The sequence below is a fragment of the Psammomys obesus genome, unplaced genomic scaffold (assembly GCF_907164565.1).
Source record: "Psammomys obesus unplaced genomic scaffold, mPsaObe1.curated_primary_1811, whole genome shotgun sequence".
NCBI classification, from domain to species: Eukaryota; Metazoa; Chordata; class Mammalia; order Rodentia; family Muridae; genus Psammomys; species Psammomys obesus.
In genome coordinates this window covers 21,076,450-21,100,101 of record NW_026596039.1, presented here as the reverse complement: position 1 = coordinate 21,100,101, position 23,652 = coordinate 21,076,450, and the positions used below count along the sequence as shown (strand labels likewise).

The 23,652-nt window shown below is 36.9% G+C and overlaps 1 protein-coding gene across 3 annotated transcripts in view; it reads right to left on the bottom strand.

Moving 5' to 3' along the window:
- The window catches only part of Myo9a (myosin IXA), a 196,257-nt gene that overhangs the window by 149,141 nt on the left and 23,464 nt on the right, over nt 1–23,652 (bottom strand). For all 3 annotated transcript variants that reach the window (XM_055621828.1, XM_055621830.1, XM_055621829.1), the window contains exons 2-4: nt 10,621–11,531; nt 4,967–5,061; nt 1,013–1,075 (exon numbers count right to left, since the gene is read on the bottom strand). In XM_055621828.1, coding sequence (XP_055477803.1) covers nt 1,013–1,075; nt 4,967–5,061; nt 10,621–11,460 — 998 coding nt within the window. In that variant the 5' untranslated portion in view covers nt 11,461–11,531. The remainder of the gene's footprint in view (nt 1–1,012; nt 1,076–4,966; nt 5,062–10,620; nt 11,532–23,652) is intronic.

Below are 23,652 nucleotides of genomic sequence, written 5' to 3'. Positions count from 1 at the left end.
GATGGATGGATGGATGGATGGATGGATGGATGGATGGATGGATGGATGGATAGATAGATAGATAGATAGATAGATAGATAGATAGATAGATAAAACGACTGTTGTGGCACACACCTTTAATCCCAGGACTTGGGAGACAGAAGCAGGCAGATCTCTGAGGTCGAAATCAGCCTGGTTTACAGAGCAAGTTCCAGGACAGCCAAGTCTGTTACACAGAGAAACCCTGCTGGGAGGGGAAAGCAGGGGCAGGGGGAGGAGGTTAGGGGGGAGCGGTATTATTTCATTTAGGCCTTGAAACAAATACAGAAAGAGTTTAAGTACTTAAGAAGAAAAGTGAGATACCCAAGGCATACATGGGAGTTCAGAGATATTTAACTTCATACTCTGAGTCGTAACTTTATTGTAGCACAATAACATATAAAGCAATTAATTTACCTCCCTAAATTTGTTTTCTTCATCTGAAACATATACCATTTCTAAAGTTCTATCTACCTCAAACATGACAATGGAATTAGGAGATTTTCTGAAAACTCATTTTGTTTCTGGTGACTTTGGAGAAAGGGTCTAACACTATAGCCCAGGCTGACATGGTACTTATTACATGCCCTAAACTGGCCTTGAACTCATAGTAATCTTCCTGCCTTGGCCTCCCAGGTACAGGGATTACAGGAACAAACCACTACACCTAGTTTAAAACTACTTTCAACTGAGAAAAAGAACACTAGGAAATATATCATGGCTTATGAAAGTAGATTGCTCAAGGAAGAATGAGTTATCTGAAAAACTACTTTCCTGTCACCAATCTAGAACTGAGAAAGAATAACATTTCTGCATATCCAATAAAAATCTTCCAACTGCCTTTAAAAAAAAAAAAAAAGCATTCTACCCAAGAAAGAAATAGAAGTTACACAGAATAACTATGCATAATATACAATGAATTAAAACAAAGAACATAAAGAGAATCTGTGTGGTGCTCCAAATTTGATCTTATTATACAAATAAAAAAATATACCGTTCATTATGCTCTTGATAAACAAGTCTAGATTTTTCCAGTAGATATTTTTCAACATAGGCCCTGGAAGAAAATGAAATTGGTTGATATAAACAATACAAATAAGTTTATATAAATAATGAAGTTTAATATAAAGTAGATTTTACTTATTTAGACAGTTAAAAAGTGTAAGATGCATTCTCCAGATAGCAGCAGTACATTCATCATTATAATTGTTATAGATATTAGCATTATCTATGCTAAATTCTCAAAATACAAAATCAAATGGATAGCAGATGAGATAACCAGGTGAACATATCAAGAGTAAAATATACATAATGAAAACCTTTTTCAAGAAATAAAAATAAATCAAAATTATATACTATTAATCAGCAACACAATCATCATTTGAATATAAACCTGTGTCTAATTTTATTACAAAGGGTGACTTTCAATCTTTTAATTCCTACACATCTCTTTTTTTTTCCATCCTAATCCATGAGTTCTCCTAGTACAATGATTATCAGTTCATAGAAAGAGCTAGTCATATTATGCCTCTACATTTATCTGCTTCCCACAGTATGGAGTACATTACCTGTGTCTGAGATTCTACTTAAAACCAGCATAGAAAAAGAAGGGACAGATTAATTAAATATGGTAAAACCTAATCACTGTTGAATCTACTTAGGATGTCCTTGTTCTATTTAATTTTTTTCCCTATTGTGTACATATTTGACTTTTTGAATAAAATTATCTAAAATTTACTTCACAATATCAAGATAATTATAAATCAGTTTTATATTCAATTTGACCAAACTGACATCTATGACAACGCTATACCCATTTTTTCTTGCCTCTTCAAATACAGCAAGCTTTGTTATAATGACAGTCATTTACTAAAAACAATTTCTCACCTCATAAAATGACCTCCCAGTCCTTCCACTTGGCAATTTTAATACTCAACATGAACACCAAAGGAAGGTTTGCAGAAGACCTCCAGAAACATACTTTAATCAATCAACTTATCATTTACTATGACCAACTAATATCTATTTCCCCAAAAGACAATGATAACATCAAAGGCAAAGAACATATTTACATGTTTTTTTTTCTTAATCTTCGATGTTCAGAACAATGCCTGATACTCAAAATGCACACCACAAATCTATGGTTAATACATAAAAAAATAAATTAATAGTGCCCAATCCATATACATGCTGCTTATTTGGCTTTTGTTCACCATAAAAAAATGTTTAAACTTTTTATTTATTTATTTACTTACTTACTTACTTACATCCTGGTCATAGCCCTACCCCTCATCATACAGTCAACAGAAGATCCTGCATTTCCTTCAATGAAGTTAGTTAGGTATGTACTCCATAATTCACAAACTATCTTAATCCACGAAGATATACACTGTTATATCTGAGGCTAAAAAGCAATCTATGTGACTTTGCCTATTGCCATCCTCTTCTGAAACACAACTAAAAATCTAACTCCTTGACTATATCCAAATTTTAAGAGAAAAAGTACCAAAACTGGTCAGACTTAAAAAATCAAGAAAAGAAATAACCTATGAAATTGTCACTGAACATCTCCCGTGGACTTCTGTGGTTGTTCGTGACATTGGTTTTAGGTTCTTTACAGATGGGAAGAAACACTGTATACACAGTAGTTTGGGCCATGCTTTTTTTTTTTTTTTTAATTTAAATTCAGAAATGCAGAAGACTGAGATTTAATTTAAATAACACGGAGAAGTTATCAACTTACTAATAGGGGTACAAAAATCGTAATAAAAACCATCAAATAGAAAAATAGTTTATATGTATGTATGTGTTTATACTGACCATTTTTCCTGGAACGCAAAACAATTCAGTATTAGAGAAAAAAAACTGCAGTATCAATGTATTTCAGGATAAAGACATGTTATCTACATAGATCCTAAAAATACCTATGCTAATACTTAATGTGCAAGACTAACATAAACTCAAGACAAAAATCAATGTTTAATTAATTCTTTAGGTAAAATTTTGCTTAGTGGAAAAAACAGTATTGACATAAAGGGCAAAAAGATTATTACAGTGATATTTGTAGTGGCTTGTTTTTATTTATTTTATGTATATGAGTGTTCTATCTGTGTGTACAACTGCATGCCAGAAGAGGGCATCAGATACCTGTATAGGTGGTTATGAGCCACCATGTGGTTGCTGAAAATTTAACTCAGGACCTTTGGTAGAACCGACAGTGCTCTTAACCATTGAGCCTTGTCTCCAGCCTGTGTCCTGGCTTTTAAATATCCTCTACAAAGGCCTTGGCAGCTCAGTATCCAAGTGGGTTCCCTTGTAAGGGGGACAGGGACTGTCATTGACATGAACTCAGTGGCTGGCTCTTTCATCACATCCCCCTGAGGGGGAAAGAGCCTTACCAGGCCACAGAGGAAGACAATGCAGCCACTCCTGATGAGACCTAATAGACTAGGGTCCAGTGGAAGGAGAGGAGGTCCTCCCCTATCAGTGGACTTGGAGAGGGGCATGGGAGGACAGGAAGAAGGGAGAGTAAGATTGGGAGGGAAGAAGGGAGGAGGCTACAGTTAGGATACAAAATGAATAAACTATAATTAATATAAAAAAATAAAAATAAATCAATAGTTTCACACAACAAGCAGAAAAAACTATACACTCATAATAAATACTTAACATAAACTCAAATATACAAAAAATGTGATTCTAAAAAGTACAAAGATGTTAATCATCTCTAAAATAATTGCAAAACTAAATGTTAAACCAATGAAAGCAGGCAACACCTATAGAAGAACCTTAAGTACACCGTTAACTTAAAGAATCCGTCCTGAAAAGGCTACATGCAATATGATTCCAACTCTACATTTTGGAAAAAGTAATATGGAGATAGTAAAAGTTCAGTAGATACCTAGACTGGAAGGTAGCAGGGCTGAATAAATCAAACTCGAAAGATTTTTAGCAAAGTAAAACTATGCTGTATGTACTAAAATGGAGACTATGATCCCTGCACTTCTCAAAGCTAATAGAATGTACAACACAACACACAAACTTTAATACAAGTTACGGATTTCACAATTAATAAAAACGCGTAAGACTGCTCGCCAACTTTAACAAACAGACCACACTAACAAAAGATATACCAAGGAAAGCTATGCTTGTAAAGATGGAAATGACAAATGGGAACTCTCTGTAATTTCCATTTCCTTCTGCTGTGAATTTAAAACTGGTCTAAAGAAAACTTTATTAAATTTTTAACCTATAAAATACATTGCTGGAACAATCAAATGACTAATCATAGAATATGTAAGGATTTTTACTATATCAAAATCAAATACCTAAATTAGGAGCACACTAATGCAAATATGTAGAAAAGTATGATTACATTAAAAAATACAATTAACTAAAGAGCCATTTTTCTGACTTGAAAATAAATCTTTGAAAATGTATAGTATAAACATAAATGCTTGCAACTGTTAAGCATGGTAAGAATTGTAATTAGTCTCACCATCTTCTATTCAAAACCACCAAAAAGTGAGGAAACTTTTATGCAGATTCCAATTCAATTCATAGCCTATAAAACTAATAATAACTAAAATAAAAATATGTTCCAGGGACTGGAGAAATAACATACCAATAAACAGTACTGGCTGCTCTTTCAAAGAACCTGAATTCAATTCCTAGTTCTCACATGGCAGCTAACAACCATCTATAACTCCAGTTCCAGGTAATCTGATGGCCTCTCTTCTGTCCTCCAAGAGTACTACATTCAAGTGATATACACATATACTGAAAATAAAATAGATCTGTGTGTGTGTGTATGTGTGGCATGCATGTGTGTATGTATGTATATATATATGTGTGTGTGTGTATATACCAAATATGTGTATACATGTGTGTGTGTGTATATGCATATATATGTACCAAAAATCTATTGCTTCTAAATGGCAATACTTACCCAAGTACAGTGCCTGTTTCTTGGTAATTTACTTGAATAAACTTGCCAAAACGACTTGAATTGTTATTATGAGCTGTCTTTGCATTTCCAAAGGCCTGTCAAAATAAATAATTTTTATTTAAAAATAATTTTTAAACATTGCTTAAAGACTAAAGCAATTTATTGATATATTTAGAATCATTCATAATTGAAGTAGAATAAAATAATGAACCAGGCAGTGGTGGCACATACGCTTTAATCCCAGCACAAGTGAGGCAGAAGCAAGCAGATCTCTGTAAGTTCAAGGCCAGTCTAGTCTGCAGAGTAGGTTTCAGGACAGCCAAGGCTACACATAGAAACCCTGTCACAAAAAAAAAAAAAAAAAAGGAAAAGAAAAAATGATTTTCACTGTATACTAATTCAATAAAATAAATCTCAATTTTTAAAGCCTAATACAAAAGACTGAAAAAAATAACTTGGACTGCTGGGCATGATGGCACACACCATCAATGGGGAAGCAGGTGTATCTCTGTAGGTTCAAGGTCAGCCTGGTCTACAAAGAGTCCAGAACAGCCAGGACTACAGAGAGAAACCCTTACTCAAAAAAAGTGAATGAATGAATGAATGAATGAATGAATGAATGAATGAATGAATGACTCAGTTAAGACCATTTATTGTACAGGCATGATTGTATTCTATTCAGATTGTAACAACCCAGGGTAACAGCCCAGTGTGGTGACACACACACAACAGCTGTGATGCCAACACAACAAGAGACAGAGAGGAGGAAGGCTGAGGCTTGCTGGACATCCATTAGTTCCAGATTTAGTAGGAGACCCTACCTCAAAGAAATAAAATACAGTGTGGAGGTACAGTGTCCTGTCTGTTTTCTATTTCTATCTCTACAGGCACGTCTACCTACACACATATTCATACATTCACACTCACACAAAATTAGTAAAATAAAAACATGCTTCTTTGCTGGGTAGTGGTGGTACACACCTTTAAACCCAGCACTCCAGCACAGAAGCAGGAGCATTTCTGTGAGTTTGAAGCCAGCCAGGTCTACAGAGTGAATTCCAGGACAGCCAAGGCTACACAGAGAAACCCTGTCTTTTTTTTTTTTTTTTTTTTTTTGAAAAAACCCTTTTTAAAAAAAAAAAAAAAACAAAAAAACCAAAAAAAAAACAACAACAACAACCAAAAAATTAAAAACAAAAACAAAAAAAATGTTTCTTTAACCCTGGCAACTTCAGAGACATGGCAACCATAGCAACAGCCAAATCTGTAAGCAACAGAAGCACCCAGGAGGCCAGAAAAATGTTGATGGCATTCACCACAGGACCAAATACAACAAATAACATCGTCAGGTGACCCTAAACGGCATTACCGATAAAGAGGAACTAGAGCTTCTGCCTGACAACCTTGGGAAACTGGACATTGGTCAGCGAGCAAACATGGCTAAATGCCTCGCCACTAATACTGCTGCGTAAGCCGCCTGTGAAGACCAATGCTCATGCAGAAGAGTTAAGGAGAAAAGTAAAGGTGTGAGGTGGGTGTTTGTTTGCTTATCTGTTTGTTTGTCTGTTTGTCTGTTTGTTGGAGGAGGTTTCGGGGGTTGGAGTATGCTAGTGGCTTGAAGCCACACAAAGAGGCTCATTAAAAACTAACAAATTCTTTTAAAAAATAATTTCATTAACATCAAGATTTCTTCATATTCCAAAGATAGCAAATTTATTCTTAAATTAATTTTTAAGATATATTTTATTAATTATTCTTGCTATATGTGTGGCTACAGGCCAGAAGAGGGCACCAGATCTCACTATGGATGATTGTGAGCCACCATGTGGTTTCTGTGATTTGAACTCAGGACCTTTGGAAAAACAGCCAGTCCTCTTAACCTCTGAGCCATCTGTCCAGGCCCTCTTCGTAGATTTATACTAAAGCATTTTGCTGAAATAAGAGGCTAAGAAAATATTACATTAAAACTGATCATTCTAGAAGTATATAAATGAAGTTTCATTAAAGTACTATACTTATCTATTTAAAACAAAACTATTATTATACAGATAAGAACTAAAAGCTCTCTGTATCATTACCTAAAGTATATACCAGGCAATGGAATAATGGCCAGCAATAAAGAAGAATTAATGAAACAATACCAATGAAGAACAGTCAACACTATGTTAAGCAAAACAAATTAGACATAGAGTACAATTACATAATCTATCTAGATCCAATTCTAAAAAGGATAAAATAGTAAAAAGAAGTAAACTAGAGGTTGTCTGAGAATGAAGATAGAATTGGGCTATGTCCACAGGACCAATGGTTGAGAAAGATATTCTGGGACCAGCAAGATGGCTTTGGAGGCAAAGGCTCTTGCCAGAAAACCTGCAATGTGGGTTTGGTCACCAGGTCTCACGTGGTGGGAGAAGAAAGCAGACTCCCAGAAGCTGATTTTTGACCTCCACAAATGCGGGTAGCACTTTAACATCCACACATATATAAACAAACAAACAAATATTTTTAAAAAATATTCTGAAGCTTTATTATATGACAGTTAGATGGGTATATATATATTTTACATATTTATGCATTCATTAAACTGTACATTCTAAATGTAACTTATAAGTTATAACTCAATAAAATTATAACTTTTGTAAAAGCAGGAGCTAATAATGTGTATCAATGCCACCAAAAATAAATTATCTACAGCCTAGAATGGCCTGCTCACAGTATCTTTAAAAAACTTTGATTTTGAGATGATTCACTGACAGGTTTCCTTGTAAAATTCAATAAAAATCACATATCTCTAATTATACACACACTCACACAGTGAAGAAATAAACTTAACTGATACTTCTACTCCTACAGGTACCAGAGTAGTCAAGACACAATGTAAGTCTGAGAAACACTGTCTATGTATGTCAATTACTGTGAGAGTGTAATGAGTACTATAAATTATGATACAGTGACATAGCAAATATCTATTCCTGAAAATCTCTAGAAATAGCACTTGTGAATGTTTGTAATCCACTACATCATTCTGAATAACAGATGGGAAGAGCTCGGGCTGTCCAACACTATCAAGAAAATTGTGAGATACACATACACACACACACTTACTCTTTGTCAATATATAACTTTTAGCAATAGTGAGATTTGAACGCCTTAAATAATTTGTCAATTCTGTCCTTCCTTTGTCCACTATAAAAAAACATTTTCTCAAGAAATTTATAAAAATATAACAAAATAAAAAAATTAAGTCTTTATCATTTAAGTTTAGCAAAAGAGAGGAAAACAAGCAGGATTAGAGAAAAAATATTGTTTCACAGTATACTATTCTTCTTTTCACATGTGCAACTTTTTGTTTTGTTTTAAAGACAATCTCACTGTAGTCCAGGCTGACCTCCACCTCCAAAGTGTTATGATTACAGATTTGCACCAATGAGGCTGGGTATGTAACACTTAATAATGGAAGCAGAAAGTTTCCCTGTTGTTTAATTTTTTGTTGAAATGCAAATCTGTCAATCGGGTGAAACCCTTCCGGACCATGTTGAGAGCGTCTTGTAGACACTTCACCACAGGAGACAGCAAATACATATGGGAAACACGGTATTGTAAGACTACAGTCAAGACCTCAAGGTACCCAATACAGTGCCAGTATGTACCTATCAGAATGGCTAGAAAAAAATTACAAAGACAAATGCTGCTATTAATATTTGCTGGTGAGAAATCAAAATAACAGAACCACTCTAACTTTACTCTTAAAAAATGATCCAACAATCCTATTTCTTCACCACAGACGTTAGTAAAACTGTCAAAATAAGGAACTCTGAAAATCCTCCTTCATACAAGAAACAAGACTTCAGACAAGAACTGTCCATAGAAGATTTTTAAAAGAACTTTATTAAGTAGACAGGATCATCAATAATCCTCAATTAATGCACACTTAAGATACCAGCTAAATTTGTGTTTTTATTTTTAAATAGGCGCTTAAAATTTGTATCTATTATTATTCATTCCTCCCTACCTCCACAGTAAAAGAGTACACCCCACAACGATTTTTTATAAAACATTCTAGACACCACCAGAACAGAGCTGAGGGTCTTCCATAGCACTGCTCGTCACGATTTAACTTGTCCAGCATTTTCCAGGAAAAAAAATCTCACTTTAAGGGTTTTCATTACCTGAACTGAGTCACTGATCACTCAACTGAAAACAGCCTCTCCATACCCATTATCACCATGTTTGTCTCTCCCTAAGCTGATAATAATAAAGTGGGGGGGGGGGGGGCACCTTGTAAATTACCTGCATAAAATGGGCTTGACAAGGTGTGACAGACAGGGCTGGAGAGGTGGCTCAGTGATTAAAAGCACTAGGTGCTCTTAGAGAGGACCAGGATTTAATTCAGAAAACTCTGGTGGGAATAATAACCATTTGGAACTCCAGCTCCAAGAGATCCAATACCCTCTTCTGGCCTCTGCCAGCAGTACACACATATGCAGACAAAATGCTAATATACAAAAATATAGAATGTCTCAAAAAAGGTATTAACAATTGCTTATACATGTAGAAAGCCATGTGCATGCAAGAGACATGTGTCAAAGAATATACGAATGTCCAGTAAAGAGCTCGGACTTGTGTTTGAATGTGAGTCTGCATGACAGCAGAAAATAAAAAAGTGAGGTTGATACTTAGCAGACTGAGGGGGAAAAAAAGGAAGGGGTCTTCAACAAGCACCTAAAACCTCAAATAAAAGCCTGAGAGCATTAATATGTGTAGGCTTCTTTAAAAGTCCCCAGTCAATCAGAACCACAGAAAACAATGATTGCATGGGGAAAAAAATACAGTATTTTGAATATTAGTTTCCAAGTCATGAAAACAACCAAATAGGAGTAACAAAACTAATATTCACAACTACCGGAGAAATTTATTTATTTATTTCCAGAAGTATCACATTCTATTAAATTCTAGTTTTCACCTTCTTCCTCAAGCTCTGCTTCATTGAAAAGGGATAAGCTACTATTCCCATGGCTCAAAGAAACTCTTTTTTTTGTTTGTTTTGGGTGGTACTAGTGATAGAATCCATGGTTTGCACATGACAAGTAAGAGTAGCAATCACTGTAGGAGTGTAGCTAACTCCTATGAGAATTGCTTTAAAAAAAAATTATTAGTATCACACCTGCCTTGTCTCTACCATTTTTTTTTAATTTTATTTTTTTCTTATCAGTTACATTTTGTCTCTACCATTTTCCAGCTTCCCTTGTCACTACAATTGTCTGTCTTGTAGTTCTATTTCATCTTCTCACATATACCAATTTTTCTTGACTACTTAAAAAAATTATTTCAAGCTTACTGTTGTAACACATACCTTTAATCCCAGCACTAAGGAAGCTGAGATTGGTGTGGCTCCATGAGTTCGAGGCCAGCTTGGTCTACGTAGTGAGTTCAAGGACAGCTAGGGTTTTGTAGAAAGACTTTGCCTTTACAAAAAAAAGAAGAAGAAGAAGAGGAGGAGGAAGAGGAGGAGGAGGAGGAGGAGGAGGAGGAGGAGGAAGAAGGAACAAGAGAGAGAGAAAGAGAAAAAGAAAGAGAAAGAAAAAAAAGAGAGAAAAGAAGGAAGGAGGGAAGAAGAGAAGGAAGGAATAGAAAAGTATTTCTATGTACCTTACCTCAAGCACTGGTCCAGCTCCAAGAATAATCTGTTCTACTCCACTGGCAAACCCTTTCTGACTGAGGGCAGTCAGGTGATGAATAAGAAAGTTTGTGCTTTGAGTCTTCCCAGAACCACTCTCTCCTGAAATCACAATACACTGATTCTTTTTGCGTTGAAGCATAGCATGATAAGCTACGTCAGCCACAGCATATATGTGGGGTTCAAGTTTTCCCAGCTGGTGGTTATCATACATTTTGACATATTTGGGGTTATAAATAGGAAGAAATTTAAATGGATTAATAGCTATTAGAATACTGCCAACATAAGTATAAATTTTCTCATGCTTAAAGCGATTCCTTAGGTTTTCTAAGAGAGTTTTCTCATTCAAATCAGGTAAGCTACATAAATCATCGAAGTCTTTCTGTTGAGGCTGTGGGAGAAAACCTCGTTCCATCATCCTGCGGCGTTCCTCAGTTACCCGTAGCCATGACTGGAGGCTACCATAATGGATTGACCCATCCAGGTTTTTCTCTCTCAGAAGAAAGCGGTAGTCCTCTCCACTCAAACGATTTTCCAAAGCCATTCGGGGCCATAACATCATTCGTTGAACTGGACAGTCGGTTGGATTGAGTATCCATTCTTCTCCACCAAATTCCTTTACCTCTGCTAAAACATAGCATTTTGTTTTGTCTAGGTGAAGTCTGTTTATAAGAGAGTCAATCACCTCAGCAGCTGTGGAGTTTTTTCTGGCAGGAACTGGACAGTAAATCGTTCCTTCTGAAATTGTCCCAGGATATATCCGTAATGTGTGTTCATAATCCTCAAAGCGTCGTCTTCCTCCATCACTTACATTCATATTGGATCTTGTCCCATTAGAAAGGACAGTATGTGCTCAGGAATGGGCAAACCATTTTCTTGGCAAAAGAACTGGAACACAAAAAAATAGAAACACTGAGTAGTCACATTCAATATCAGTTTTTGTACCCCAAAATGAAAGCCTTAACAAGCATACTGACTGCAGCTTTCTGAAAACACATTCTCTCTCTCTCTCTCTGTGTGTGTGTGTGTGAACAAGTATTAAGCCAAACATGGTGGCACATGCTTGTAATACCAACACTGAGAGGTAAAGGCAACAAAAAGAGTTCAGAGCTATCCTTGGTTATCTGGTAACTTTATGGTCAGCTTGAATTATATGAGATCCTATTTCCAAGGGGGAGAAAAAAAGTAGCAAGTACTGAAAATAGTCTTATTGAAACCATATAACATTAAGTTTTACTGTCCAAGTCGGGGTAATTTCTAAAAACATTAATATGGAAAAAAAGTTTCACTATTTTATTATTCAACAATTATACAAAAAGGAATAACAAATTATCTTTCTGCGATATCTTTGAAGACTCTCACTCAAGACTGAATTAAGGGGACAGAATAATTACACAAAGCTAATCAATCATCTAACACACAAAATTTCATAAGAAAAATGCAGAAACAAGAATGAATGCCATCAATAGAACAAATGTTTTGGGAAACTCACTAAAACATTAAAGATGAGGCGGAAACAGAAATTGAAGTTATAAGCAAGAAACACTAAGAAACCTACTTACTACTACTCATACATTTTTAGGGAATTCTGGACCTGATTTAACAGGTTCAATGCAAAGATCATGGCCTTAACTTATTAAGCTGAAGTTGACAAGATTATACAAGTAAGTACTGTTACAAAGTTTATTGTAATGCCCTACTTTGTCCTTCAATGCTACTGGTTCTACTTTTATCAACTTGATTCCATTCTTCATATCCTTCAATTTAAAAATTCCACATACACTACTTCCAGATGGATGATTTCAACTTTTACAACTTACACAAAAAAAAAAACAAAAAAAACACATTTCCTTCAAATGATTTCTCTAGCTCACAATTTATTTCTATCTCTTTTCTATCTTCCTGCTATCTACAAAAAAAAAAAAAAAAAAAAAAAGAGAGAGAGAGAGACAACCTTTCTAAGAACAACAAAAGCTTTTTATCTTCACTGTAATTTAGACCCACCAAGTTAAAACAAACAATTGGTCTAAGGGAGTATTACAGTGCTTGTCACACAAGTTTGGATCCCTAGAGCTCATGTAAAGGGTCAGACATGACGGTATGTATCTGTAACCCCAGGAGCAGAAGCAGCAAAGGGTGGATCCCTGGAGCTTTGCAGCCAGCCTCTCTAGTCAGATCAGTGAGGTCAGTTCAGTGACAGACCCTGCAAGGAAAAACAGAGACGAGGAAGACTCCCAACACTGGGTCTCTAGCCAACTCCTACACAAACACATACAGAAACATCACAAAAAACTTCTGTTATCTTTCTCATTTTACTTATCTCATTCTTTAACATAAAAATAAGGGCTTTTAAAAAAGATTCTACTTGAAACATGATCTCATATTAGCCAAATTGGCCTTGAAATCACTATGTATATAAAGATACCTTGAACCTCTGATTCTCCTGCCTCTACCTCCAAAGTTCTGGGCATATATGCTACTATGGTAATGTGCAATTTTTTAACTTTTATTTAGGTGTATGCATATATATGTGCGTGTGTGTGTGTGTGTGTGTGTGTGTGTGTGTGTGTGTGTGTGTGTGTTACACATCTGTGTGGGTCTTGGTAGTGGCCAGAGAGAGCGCTGGATCCCTTGGACTTTGAGTCATAAGCAGTTGCATGCCACCAGACATGGGTAATGGAAATTACCTAGATACCTCTGGAAAAACAGCAAATGCTCTTGACCACTGAGCCATCTCTCTAGTTCCTAATATACTCTTTTCTAAAACATAAAAAATTCAGTTACCTCAATTTTTTGCTACCATATACTCTGTAAAGACCTCTGATCAAGAAATTACCTTTATTTTTATCCTAGATGGTATTTAAACAGATGAACACATAAAAGGTAGCCATGAATCCACAGCTCAAATGCAAGTTTCAAATAGTTATAAACTTGCTCTACAGAGATGACCATTATCTTGAGGTTGGTATTATGCTGATATATTTATTATGTATATGTATAAATTATATGTATTCATGGAAACATAAACATATAAATATGTTATGTAAAATATGTTTATTTATGTTTCCATAAATACATATAATACTTTTTCATGTTTTTAACCTTTAAGAAATGATATCACATTATACTTAACAGTGTGCTGATCCTTTCAAGTTCAGTAAATACCAAATCATATCCCAGTGCATAATTTTGCCACTGTTTATCAACACACTGTCCTTTCAGTGAATACTGAAACTATTTCCAACACTACACTAAAACAGTGATATATCTCTGTTAAAAATTTCTTTGCACACACCAGTGAAATATCTAGTTTGGAGATACCTGTTAAAAATCAGGTATTATAAAAGAAAATTAAAAAAAAAAAAAAGCTGTCCAAACAATAGTTCTGACAGCACATGTGAAAGTGTGAAATTTTCTGCCTCTTTATCAAACATTAATATTGTCAGAATTTAGTGTCCAGCAATCTAACGTATGAAAAGAAGCCTAGTGAACTGGCTATTTGGATAAAGGTGCTTAGCCCCAAGCCTGATGCCCTAACTTTGATGTCTGGGAAGCCACATGATAGAATAAAAAAAAACCAACTCATTCAAATTGTCCACTGACCTCCACATGGATGTTGTGCTGCAAACACACAAACACACACACACACACACACACACACACACACCGCACAATCAAAACAGATTTAAGAGGCTAGTTCATTTTACTTTGCATCTCTCTGATTTTATTATGTCTGGGTTACTCTAATCCTTTCATTTGCCATTCCAGCTGCTGGTTTGGGTTTTTTGGTTTTTTTGATTGTTTTTCTTTATGAGATGTCTTTTCCTTATCAATCTGTGTAATATTTTTTAACATTTTATTCTGGATATCAACCAATTTTCAGCTGTATCTGCAGAACACATTTCCTAACAACAGGTGGCTAATGTTTTAATTATATTTGTATGTATTTATTTTGCGTGTATGTGCCAAAGCACACAGATGGAAATTATATGACAACTTGTATTTTGATACTGCCTTGGTTTATAGATCAGTACTGAAAACATGGTAGCACATGCGGGCATGGTAGCACACACCCGCAACAGCAGCATTTGAGCAAGGGCAGGAAAATCATTACAAGTACAAAGCAAGTCTGGTCTAATCCTGAGCCGATATCAAAAATAAATTTTTAAAAAAAGAAAAATGACATTCTAGTGACATTATCTCTCTTTCATGTTGTTACGCTTTTTAAATTATATTGTATCTTTCACTTCTAAAGTCTGTAACTTTCATATCCACTAGATCTTACAGTGCCCATTCAATTTCTTAATTGTTTTAAGTCCTGTTGCTTCCTTACTCATCCTGAAGAAGCCTAATAAGCCTAATCTTTTCAGACTAATGTCATTCACATTACTTTCACTTTGTATCTTCCACAGCATTTATTACATTGACTCTGTATGTTTCGGAATTTAGCTTTGTGACACACTTCTCATACAGCATTTTTTCATACAAACATTTACTGCAAATCTATTTATTGTTTGTTTAAAACACTACTACCACAATCATGCCTTTAAACTAGTAAGTTTAGGGGCTGAACACTAGCTTAGTGGTTAAGAGTACTAGCTGTTCTTGGAGAGTAACCAGGTTCAATTCCTTAGCACCCACTTGAAGGTTCACAAGTGACTGTAACTCAGTCCCAGGGGATCCAACACCCTCTTCTGAACTCTGAGGGCACAGCATGCATGTACATAAATGCATATAAAACACTCACAACCTAAGTCTTTTTTAAATTTGTAATAATAATCAGTATTCCATTTCCCCCCTTTATTTCCTACAGTTATTTCAACCAGCAGATTCTGCTCACTAATAGGAGTGAATACACTTAGCCAGTTCTAATTGTGGCCCTATGGCCTCTGGCAAGAGTCAACAGCAGAGTTACATCTTACAGTGAGGCTATGCCATCTACTGCTCCAACTGACACAATGAATAACTATGACTTAATCCCTACAGATGTACTTAACCCAAGAACTGAACTCAGGACCTTCTTTTTCAATAGAAGAGCCCTATGCTGGAGTATGATTTCCAGCAATAAGCCCCCCTCAGTTACATCTCAGCTACTTTACCTGCTGTTCCACAATGCTTCACTCAACACATTGTATTCTACTCCCTTCCTGAATAATAAAGAAACTTGAGTGCACTTCCCACTTCCCTAGATTTATTTGTCATTGCCTCAGGCTTCAAAAAAAGTTTACCAAATAAAAAAGAAAGAAAAAAAACTCAAAAACCCATCTTCTAACCACAATTAGAATAAATTTCAAGCTCATAACAACAACTCTATGTATATCCATCTTAATAACAGGATAGTCCTTGCAAAACTGCTAAAAGTGGGTGTGGTGGTAGATATCTTTAATCCCACTACGAAAAAGTCAGAGACAAATAGATCTCCAAATTCAAGGCCAGCCTAGTCTACAGAGAAAGTTCCAGGACAGCCAGGGTTATACAGAAAAACCCTGTCTTGAAAAACTATTATTATTATGTAAAATACATAATTATTATCTATACATTTGTATATGCTATACAACATAATAATTATCTATATACTTATTTATAATTATACAATAATTATTAATATAGTAAATAAACCATTTTTATTATTTAATATAAGAAAATAAGTTAAAAAAAGAAGTAAAGAAACATTTTGCAGAAAGAGTACATGCCAGCTGATCTACATCACAAGCAGAACAAGAGTTCATGCTTTACCTACAGTAAATCAACACTGAGTAAAAGCCAAATAGGTCGTAAAAGAGAACACATTTCACAGAAATTAACAAATGGGAGGGGAAAATGAAGTTTCACATGGCAAAATCTCATAGTGGTACTAGCGACATTTGTCAGTCTGCCAAAAGTACTCTGTTTTTTCTTCTATGTCCTACTTTGAAATTCATCCCTTGTCAACTGATACAATTTAACTGGACTGACCTCATTCTTCATGCACAGAAGAAAAAGGGAAATCAATTGTAACCAAATTTATTTCATTCTTCCTAGATAGGCTGATCAAGGAGAATCTATACTCAAACTTTTGCTGCTATTAAAAAGTATCTTAAAAAGGGGGTGGGGGGCAGATATGATGGTGCATGCTTTTAATCCTAGCATTTAGGAGACAGTGGCAGAAAGCTCTCTGAATTTGAGGCCAGCCTGATCTACATAGTGAGCTCAAGAACAGCCAACACTGCATAGAAAAACCCTGTCTCAAAGAACAAAAACAACAAAAAACAAGACTGCTAAACTAAAAGGATACAGATCTAAAACTGCTGAGAGTAATCTACCCTGAACGCACAGAAATAGAAAAATTATACTAACACATACAATAAGGTCTTATCATACACCTGTGCCAATAAATGCAGTTATGACTTAAATAAACAAGCTCAACCACTGAGTTTCTAACTATGCTAATGAACTCCCTTTTATTGTCTGAGCCATTAAAAGGTGAATTCCTCTTTCCTATAATTAAAAAAACCCATTATAACATACAGTATTTTTTAATTTACTTTAATTTATATATTTATTTATTACAATCTATTCACTTTGTATCCCCGCTGAAGCCCCTCCCTATGCCTTTTCCCTAGTTCCCTGATAGAGAACCTTCTCCCCTTCTATCTAACCCTAGCTTATCTGGTCTCAAGGCTAGCTGCATCAACTTCCTCTGTGGCCTGGCAAGACTGCACCCCCCCCCCCACCAAACGGCGGGGTGGGGGAGAGGTGATTAAAGAGCTGGCCCCTAAGTTCATGTCAGAGACAGACCCTGTATCCCTTACTAGGGAACCCACTTGGAAACTGAGCTGCCAATGGGCTTCCTTTGAACAGGGGGTCTAGGTCCTCTCCATGCATGGTCCTTGGTTAGAGTATTGGTCTCTGCAGGGACCCCTGGGCCCAGGTATTTTGGCTCTGTTGTTCTCCTTGTGGAGTTCCTCATTTATAAGTGGATATTAGCCATATAATATAGGATAAACATACTAAAATCTATAGCCCTAAAGAAGCTAAACAACAAGGACAACCGTAGGGACAATGCTCAATCCTCATTCAGAAGGGCAAACAGGATGGACATCGGAAGTAGAAGACAACAAGACAGGAGCCTTCCACAGAGGACCCCTGAAAGACTCTACCCATTAGAGTATCGAAGAAGATACTGAGACTCATAGCCAAACTTTGGGCAGAATGCTGGAATCATTATGGAAGAAGGGGGAGATAGAAAGACCTGGAGGGGACAGACAGTATTTTTATTTGTATCATTTGCACACTGCTTCTATCTGACTTCCTACAAGAAATGATTTCAATAATAACAGGTGACATTGTCTAGATTTTTTAAATGAGCATGTAGGTGCCTACTGACTAAAAGCCCTGGATTTCATGAAATAAATATTAACCAATGCAAATGGACCCTGGATCTGACTTTCTCAAGTTTTGTTGTCTATTTGGGCATTTGGAGAAAAAAAGACAGTACATTAATACCCATGTTAGTTTGCATTCCTGAAATTTTGTACAATTTGGGCTGAGTGATCTTATGGAACATAACCTATTAAAGCTCAAATGCTAAAAAACTATTTTATGTGTATAATCTGGAACAGGCATGTGCCAAGGGTGTGCATCTGAAAGTCAAAGGACAGCTTGTAGAAGTCAAGTCTCTCCTTCCATATCGGGGTCTCAGCAATCAAATGCAGGTCGTCAGACTCAGCAGCAAATGCTTTCATCCACTGAGTCACTTCACCTTCATTTTTACCTAACTCCTTTATTGTTTAATTTATTTATTCACTTTACATCCTGATTGCAGGTCCCCCTCTCTCCTCCCAGTACCCCTTGTACACTCCTCTTCTTCTCTCCTCCTTCTCCTCTAAAAGGGGGAGATTGCCCCATCCTACCCAGTTTCTTTAGTGAGAAAAAAAATGAGTACTTTTTGTTGTTGTTTTTATTGTTTCTTTTCTGAGTCAGTCTCCCTGTGTAACGCAGGCTACCCTCAAACTCACAATATTCCTGGTTCAGCCTCCTCAGGGCTAGGATGAAAGGCATGCATCAGCTTACTTGGATTAAACACTTGAGAATCCTAAAAGGATCTCTAAATTACTAATAAGGACAAAAGAGAACCCAATATTGTAATACTGTCCAAATATACTCAGTTACAAAAATTAAACTTGCAATCCAAAAACAGTAATTCATTAAAAAGAGATCATTCGCTAAGTCAGTAAATATAATACGCAAACCTCATGATCATCTCATTAGATGAACAGAAGACCTTTAATAAAGTTCAGTGTTTTTCATGATGAAGGCCCTGAAGAAACTAGCAATAGAGGCAACCTAACAACCTAATGAAGGATATATATGACAACCTGTAGCCAACTGTAATGATCTGAAGGAGATGTCTCCTAGAATATGTCTTGGGCATTTGAATACTTGGTCTCCCCAATTGATGATCTTGGTAAAGGGATTATGTTACTGCGGTGGGGCTCTGACATTTCAAAAAAAAAAAAAGTCATTCCCAGTGTGCCCTCTCTGCTTTCTGTTTATACATCAAAATGTGAACTCGCAGCTGATGCTCCATCACCATGCCTGCCCGCCTGCCTGATAACATGATCCCCGTTGTGATGAAGTTTTACTCTTCTGAAACAGCAAGCTCCTTCCTTCTACAATTTGCCTGAGTCATGGTGTTTTGTTGTTGTTTTCGTTTGTTTTGAGAATGCTCTTCTATTATTATTATTTATACAATATTTTGCTTGCATATATGCCTACACGCCAGAAGAGAGGACCAGATCTCATAATAGATGTTTGGTTGTGAGCTACCATGTGGTTGCTGAAAATTGAACACTGAACCTCTGCAAAAGCAGACAGTTCTAGTGCTCTTAACCTCTGAGCCATCTCTCTAGTCCTAGTCATGACATTCTATGATAGCAACCAAAGTGGGCCATTACTGTGACACACCTAACTATGTGGTGTTTTGGATGAATGTGGAGGACTTTGGGACGTTGGACCAAAAAGTTGAATACTGTAAATAGAGAGTTTAAAGAGCCATCCTAGTAGAAGTTTAAAAAATAACAATAGTAAGAGCTATGTAGACTGTGAAAGAACAGCTCAAGAGGCTTCAGAGGGTATCAAGGACTTTACCAGCAACTGAGCTAGAAGCCATTCCTGTGATATTTTAGCAGACTGTGGCTGCTTCTACCCTAGTCCTAAGAATTTGTCTGAGGCTAAGTTGAAAAGTAATGGGCTAATTTCTTTGGTAGAATTTCAAAATAGTTTAATATTGACTCTGTCACACGGTTATTAATAGTCACTCCTATGCAGGTCCATAATTGAAAAGGGCAGGCGGACTAAAAGAAATACAAAATGTACAATTTGAGAGAAAAAGAACACTAAAAATTTAATATTGGGGTGGGGCAGTAGTGGCACACGCTTTTAATCACAGCAGTTGGGAGGCAGAGGCAGATGCATCTCTGAGTTCCAAGACAGTCAAGAATACACAGAGAAACCAGTTTGGAGAGATAAAATAATAAATTATTATTTTAGTACAAACCAAGGCTTGTAATAAAAAGAGATAAGGAGATTGAAAATAGGTAAGAGCCAGGAATGGTGGCGCATGCCTGTAACCTCAGCACTCTGGGAGACAGAGGCAGGTGAATCTCTTGTGAGTTTAAGTCCAGCCTTGTCTACAGAGTGAGTTCCAGGACAGCCAAAGCTACATAGGGAAGCCCTGTCTCAAAAAAGAACAGGTAAGATCCAAAATGGAATAGAGGAAGTGGTGCTCTCAAGGGTAGACCCCACCCACTAAGCTTCCAATTTATAAAAAGGCCTAAAGAATTTTCTGAAAAGCTACTGCAAAATATGATTCAAGGAGGCCAAGCTCCATCTCAAGTGGGCAGCTGAATTTGGCAGTTTATGTGGTTCTGACTTCAGAGTCATGAAGAATATATGAATAAGGGGGCTGTAGAATCTTCTTCTGTGGTTAAAGAAAGCCACTGAGGCCATACATATGTCAGAGGAGAGCCTGAATGGAGGCCCTAAGAAGCTGTTGTGTGAAGCTGTGAAAGTGAAGAGCCTGGATTGAGTCAGAAACTCCAAGATGTTAGAGGTACCACAACCGTGGATATCTGCCGGGGAAAGACACACACAGTGAGTGGAACCGACCCAAGGAAAATGCATGTTACAAGCAACAAAGCCAGAAGGGAAGAGACATCTAAGCTGTCTGAGATCAGACATGGGGCTTATGTTGTGAGTGGCTGTCCTTCAAGACAAGCAACAGCCATCTTGAGGAGTTCAGCTGTGCCCCATGCAAAAGATTATCCCAGCAGGGCTAGTTGCCAATTTACACCCCAGCACAGAGGCCTGGAGGAAGCGTAAGATTTTTCTCCTGAATATGCAACTGTTCTCTACCACCTGGCAATGCTGCACATGGCCTGGAGGAGTTAAGAGCACACAGAGTTCAGAGAAGACTAGAAAAAGGGGTTCCATCTATACAGCTACAGGGATGACCTCATCCCTGTTGGGTAAAGCCTTTCTAGGTGTGGCAGGTTTGGGGAGGAGTGCCCACACCCCTGTAACTAACCCTTCACCTAGGCTTTATCAGAAAGCCCAACAAATTCATTGGTTCCTCTGAGTGAATTTTGGCAGAAATATGCCTAGATTACAGGGAGGAGAACTTTCAGAGGAACTTCAGCAACAGAACTATAGAATTTGGAGTTTGCCCTGCTGGGTTTCCATCTGGCTTTGATCCAGTACTTTCCCACTATTCCCCAATTCCTCCATTTTAGAACTGTGGTTCATATTCTGTGTCATTGTTTGTTGGAAGTATGTAAATTGTTTTTACAGGGGATTACAATTAAGAGACTGTTTTAAGTCTCAGAAGAGATTTTGAGCTTTGGACTTTGAAAGAGTATTAAGACAGACTAAAGAAGCATGGAGATTCTTAAGTTGTACTATCATTAGACTCTGGGGCCAGTGGTAGAATGTGATGGTTTGAATACAATGCCCTTTATAAGTCTAATGCATTTGAATATTTGGTTTCCAATTGTAGCTGTTTGGGGAGGGCTTGGAAATACGGCATTGCTGGAGTGTGTCATTGGGAGTGGGCTTTGAGGTCTGCCAGTATGCCCGCTCTGCTTCCTGTTTGTAGATCAAGACGTAAACTCTGAACAGCTGTTCCATCACCATGCTTGCCTACCTGCTGCCAAGCTTCCCAATATGATGATGTACTCTCATTCCCATGGAACAAAAGCCCCAAATAAACTCTTCCTTCTTTAAGTTGCCTTGGTCACAGTGTTTAATCACTAAGGACAGAAAAGTATGTAATATGCCAGCATTACACTAAATTGGGGAAAACCAAACCCATTTCCTCTAAAACCAGGAATGAGACAAGGATGTCCTTTTTTTCCCCACTCCTATTTAATACAGTGCTTAAAATCAACCAACTCAGTAAGGCAGGAGAAAAAGATTAATGGTATATAAATAAGAACTCAAATTATCCCTATACACAGGCAATATAATCCTGTCCTTAAAAGACCCCAGAGGGGTCTGGAGAGATGGCACAGTGCTACTCCACAACCATAAGAATCTGAGTTCTGTTCCCAACACCCACATAACAAGCTGGGCGTGGTCCTGTACACACTTCTAACCCCAGTCCCACCTGAGTGAGAAGCCGGTGGAGACAGGAGGACTCCTGGAGCTTGCTGGCTGTCAAGCTAGATGAAAATGAGCTCCAGGTTCAGAGAACCCTGCCCTAAAGGAATTAGATGCACAGTGATAAGAGGACACTCAAAGGCTCCTCTAGCCTTCACACAAATACACACAGGTGTAAACACACGTACACAAAGAGAGACTAAGAAAAAGAAAAAACAGAGAGAAGCCCCACTCCCCCGATAAAAAATCCTAGTAAACAATTTCAGTCCTGCCAGGATAAAATAAATTAATGAACTAGATACAGAAAACTAGTTTTTTTTTTTTTCATACACCATTAATAAACATGCCAAAAATAAATTCAAATCAGGAAACAGTATTCACAATAGCCTAAAAAGAAGGTAAACAACTACAATGAAAACTTTATACTGAAGACATTAGAATATGGAAAGATGTCCCATGCTCATGGATCAAAATTAGTATTATCCCCTAACACAAGCATCTCAGAGTTGAGATCTCCAGAAGCCACATTAAAAGAAAGGCAAACATGGCAACCCATTTATAATGCCAGCATGTGAGCAGCAAAGACAGGAAATGTCCAAAGCAAGCTCACAATCAGACTAGCCAGAACAAGCCCCAAATTCAACAAAAGAATTTACCTAAATAGGAAGACAGAGTATATAATTAAAACACAAAAGCCTACATACACATGCACACATATAACCTTTCATACATCCATGCACGTTAAACATGCAAACACATGGAAAAATTAATATTGTAAAACAGGCTATGTTAGGACTGGAGAGATGGCTCGGAGGTCAAAATCACTTGCTACGCTTCTAGAGAACATTAAAAAACTGGCATTGTTACCAAAAGTGAGCTATATATTTAATGCAATCACCACCAAAATGGGGGGGGGGGTGGATTTCAGAATTCTTAAACCCAATCTAATAAAAATATTTAAAACTAGCAGGGCGCGGTGGCACATGCCTTTAATCAGGGAGTCAGAGCAAGCAGATCACTATGAGTTTAAGGACAGCCAAGCTACACAGAGAAAGCCTGTCTCAAAAAAAAAAAAAGTAAAACTTTTTTTAAAGACTATTTTTAATGATGTGTGTGTGTGTTCAAGTATACATTCCCTGACACTTTAGGACTCTTGGCTCTTTTTCTCTCAAGCTGCCACTCCACCTCCTTTTGTGGCTGCTTACCAAACCTCCATACCTAACTGAGAAAAGGGTTTTCTCTCTTCCTTCTCTATCTCCTTCCTCCAGCCAGCTTTCTTGCCTTTGGATTTTTCTTTTAGACTGTAATAATGATTTGTCCTCAAGCTTTTTTAAAAGGAGAGAGGGCTACAGAGAGGGCTAAATGTCAAAGT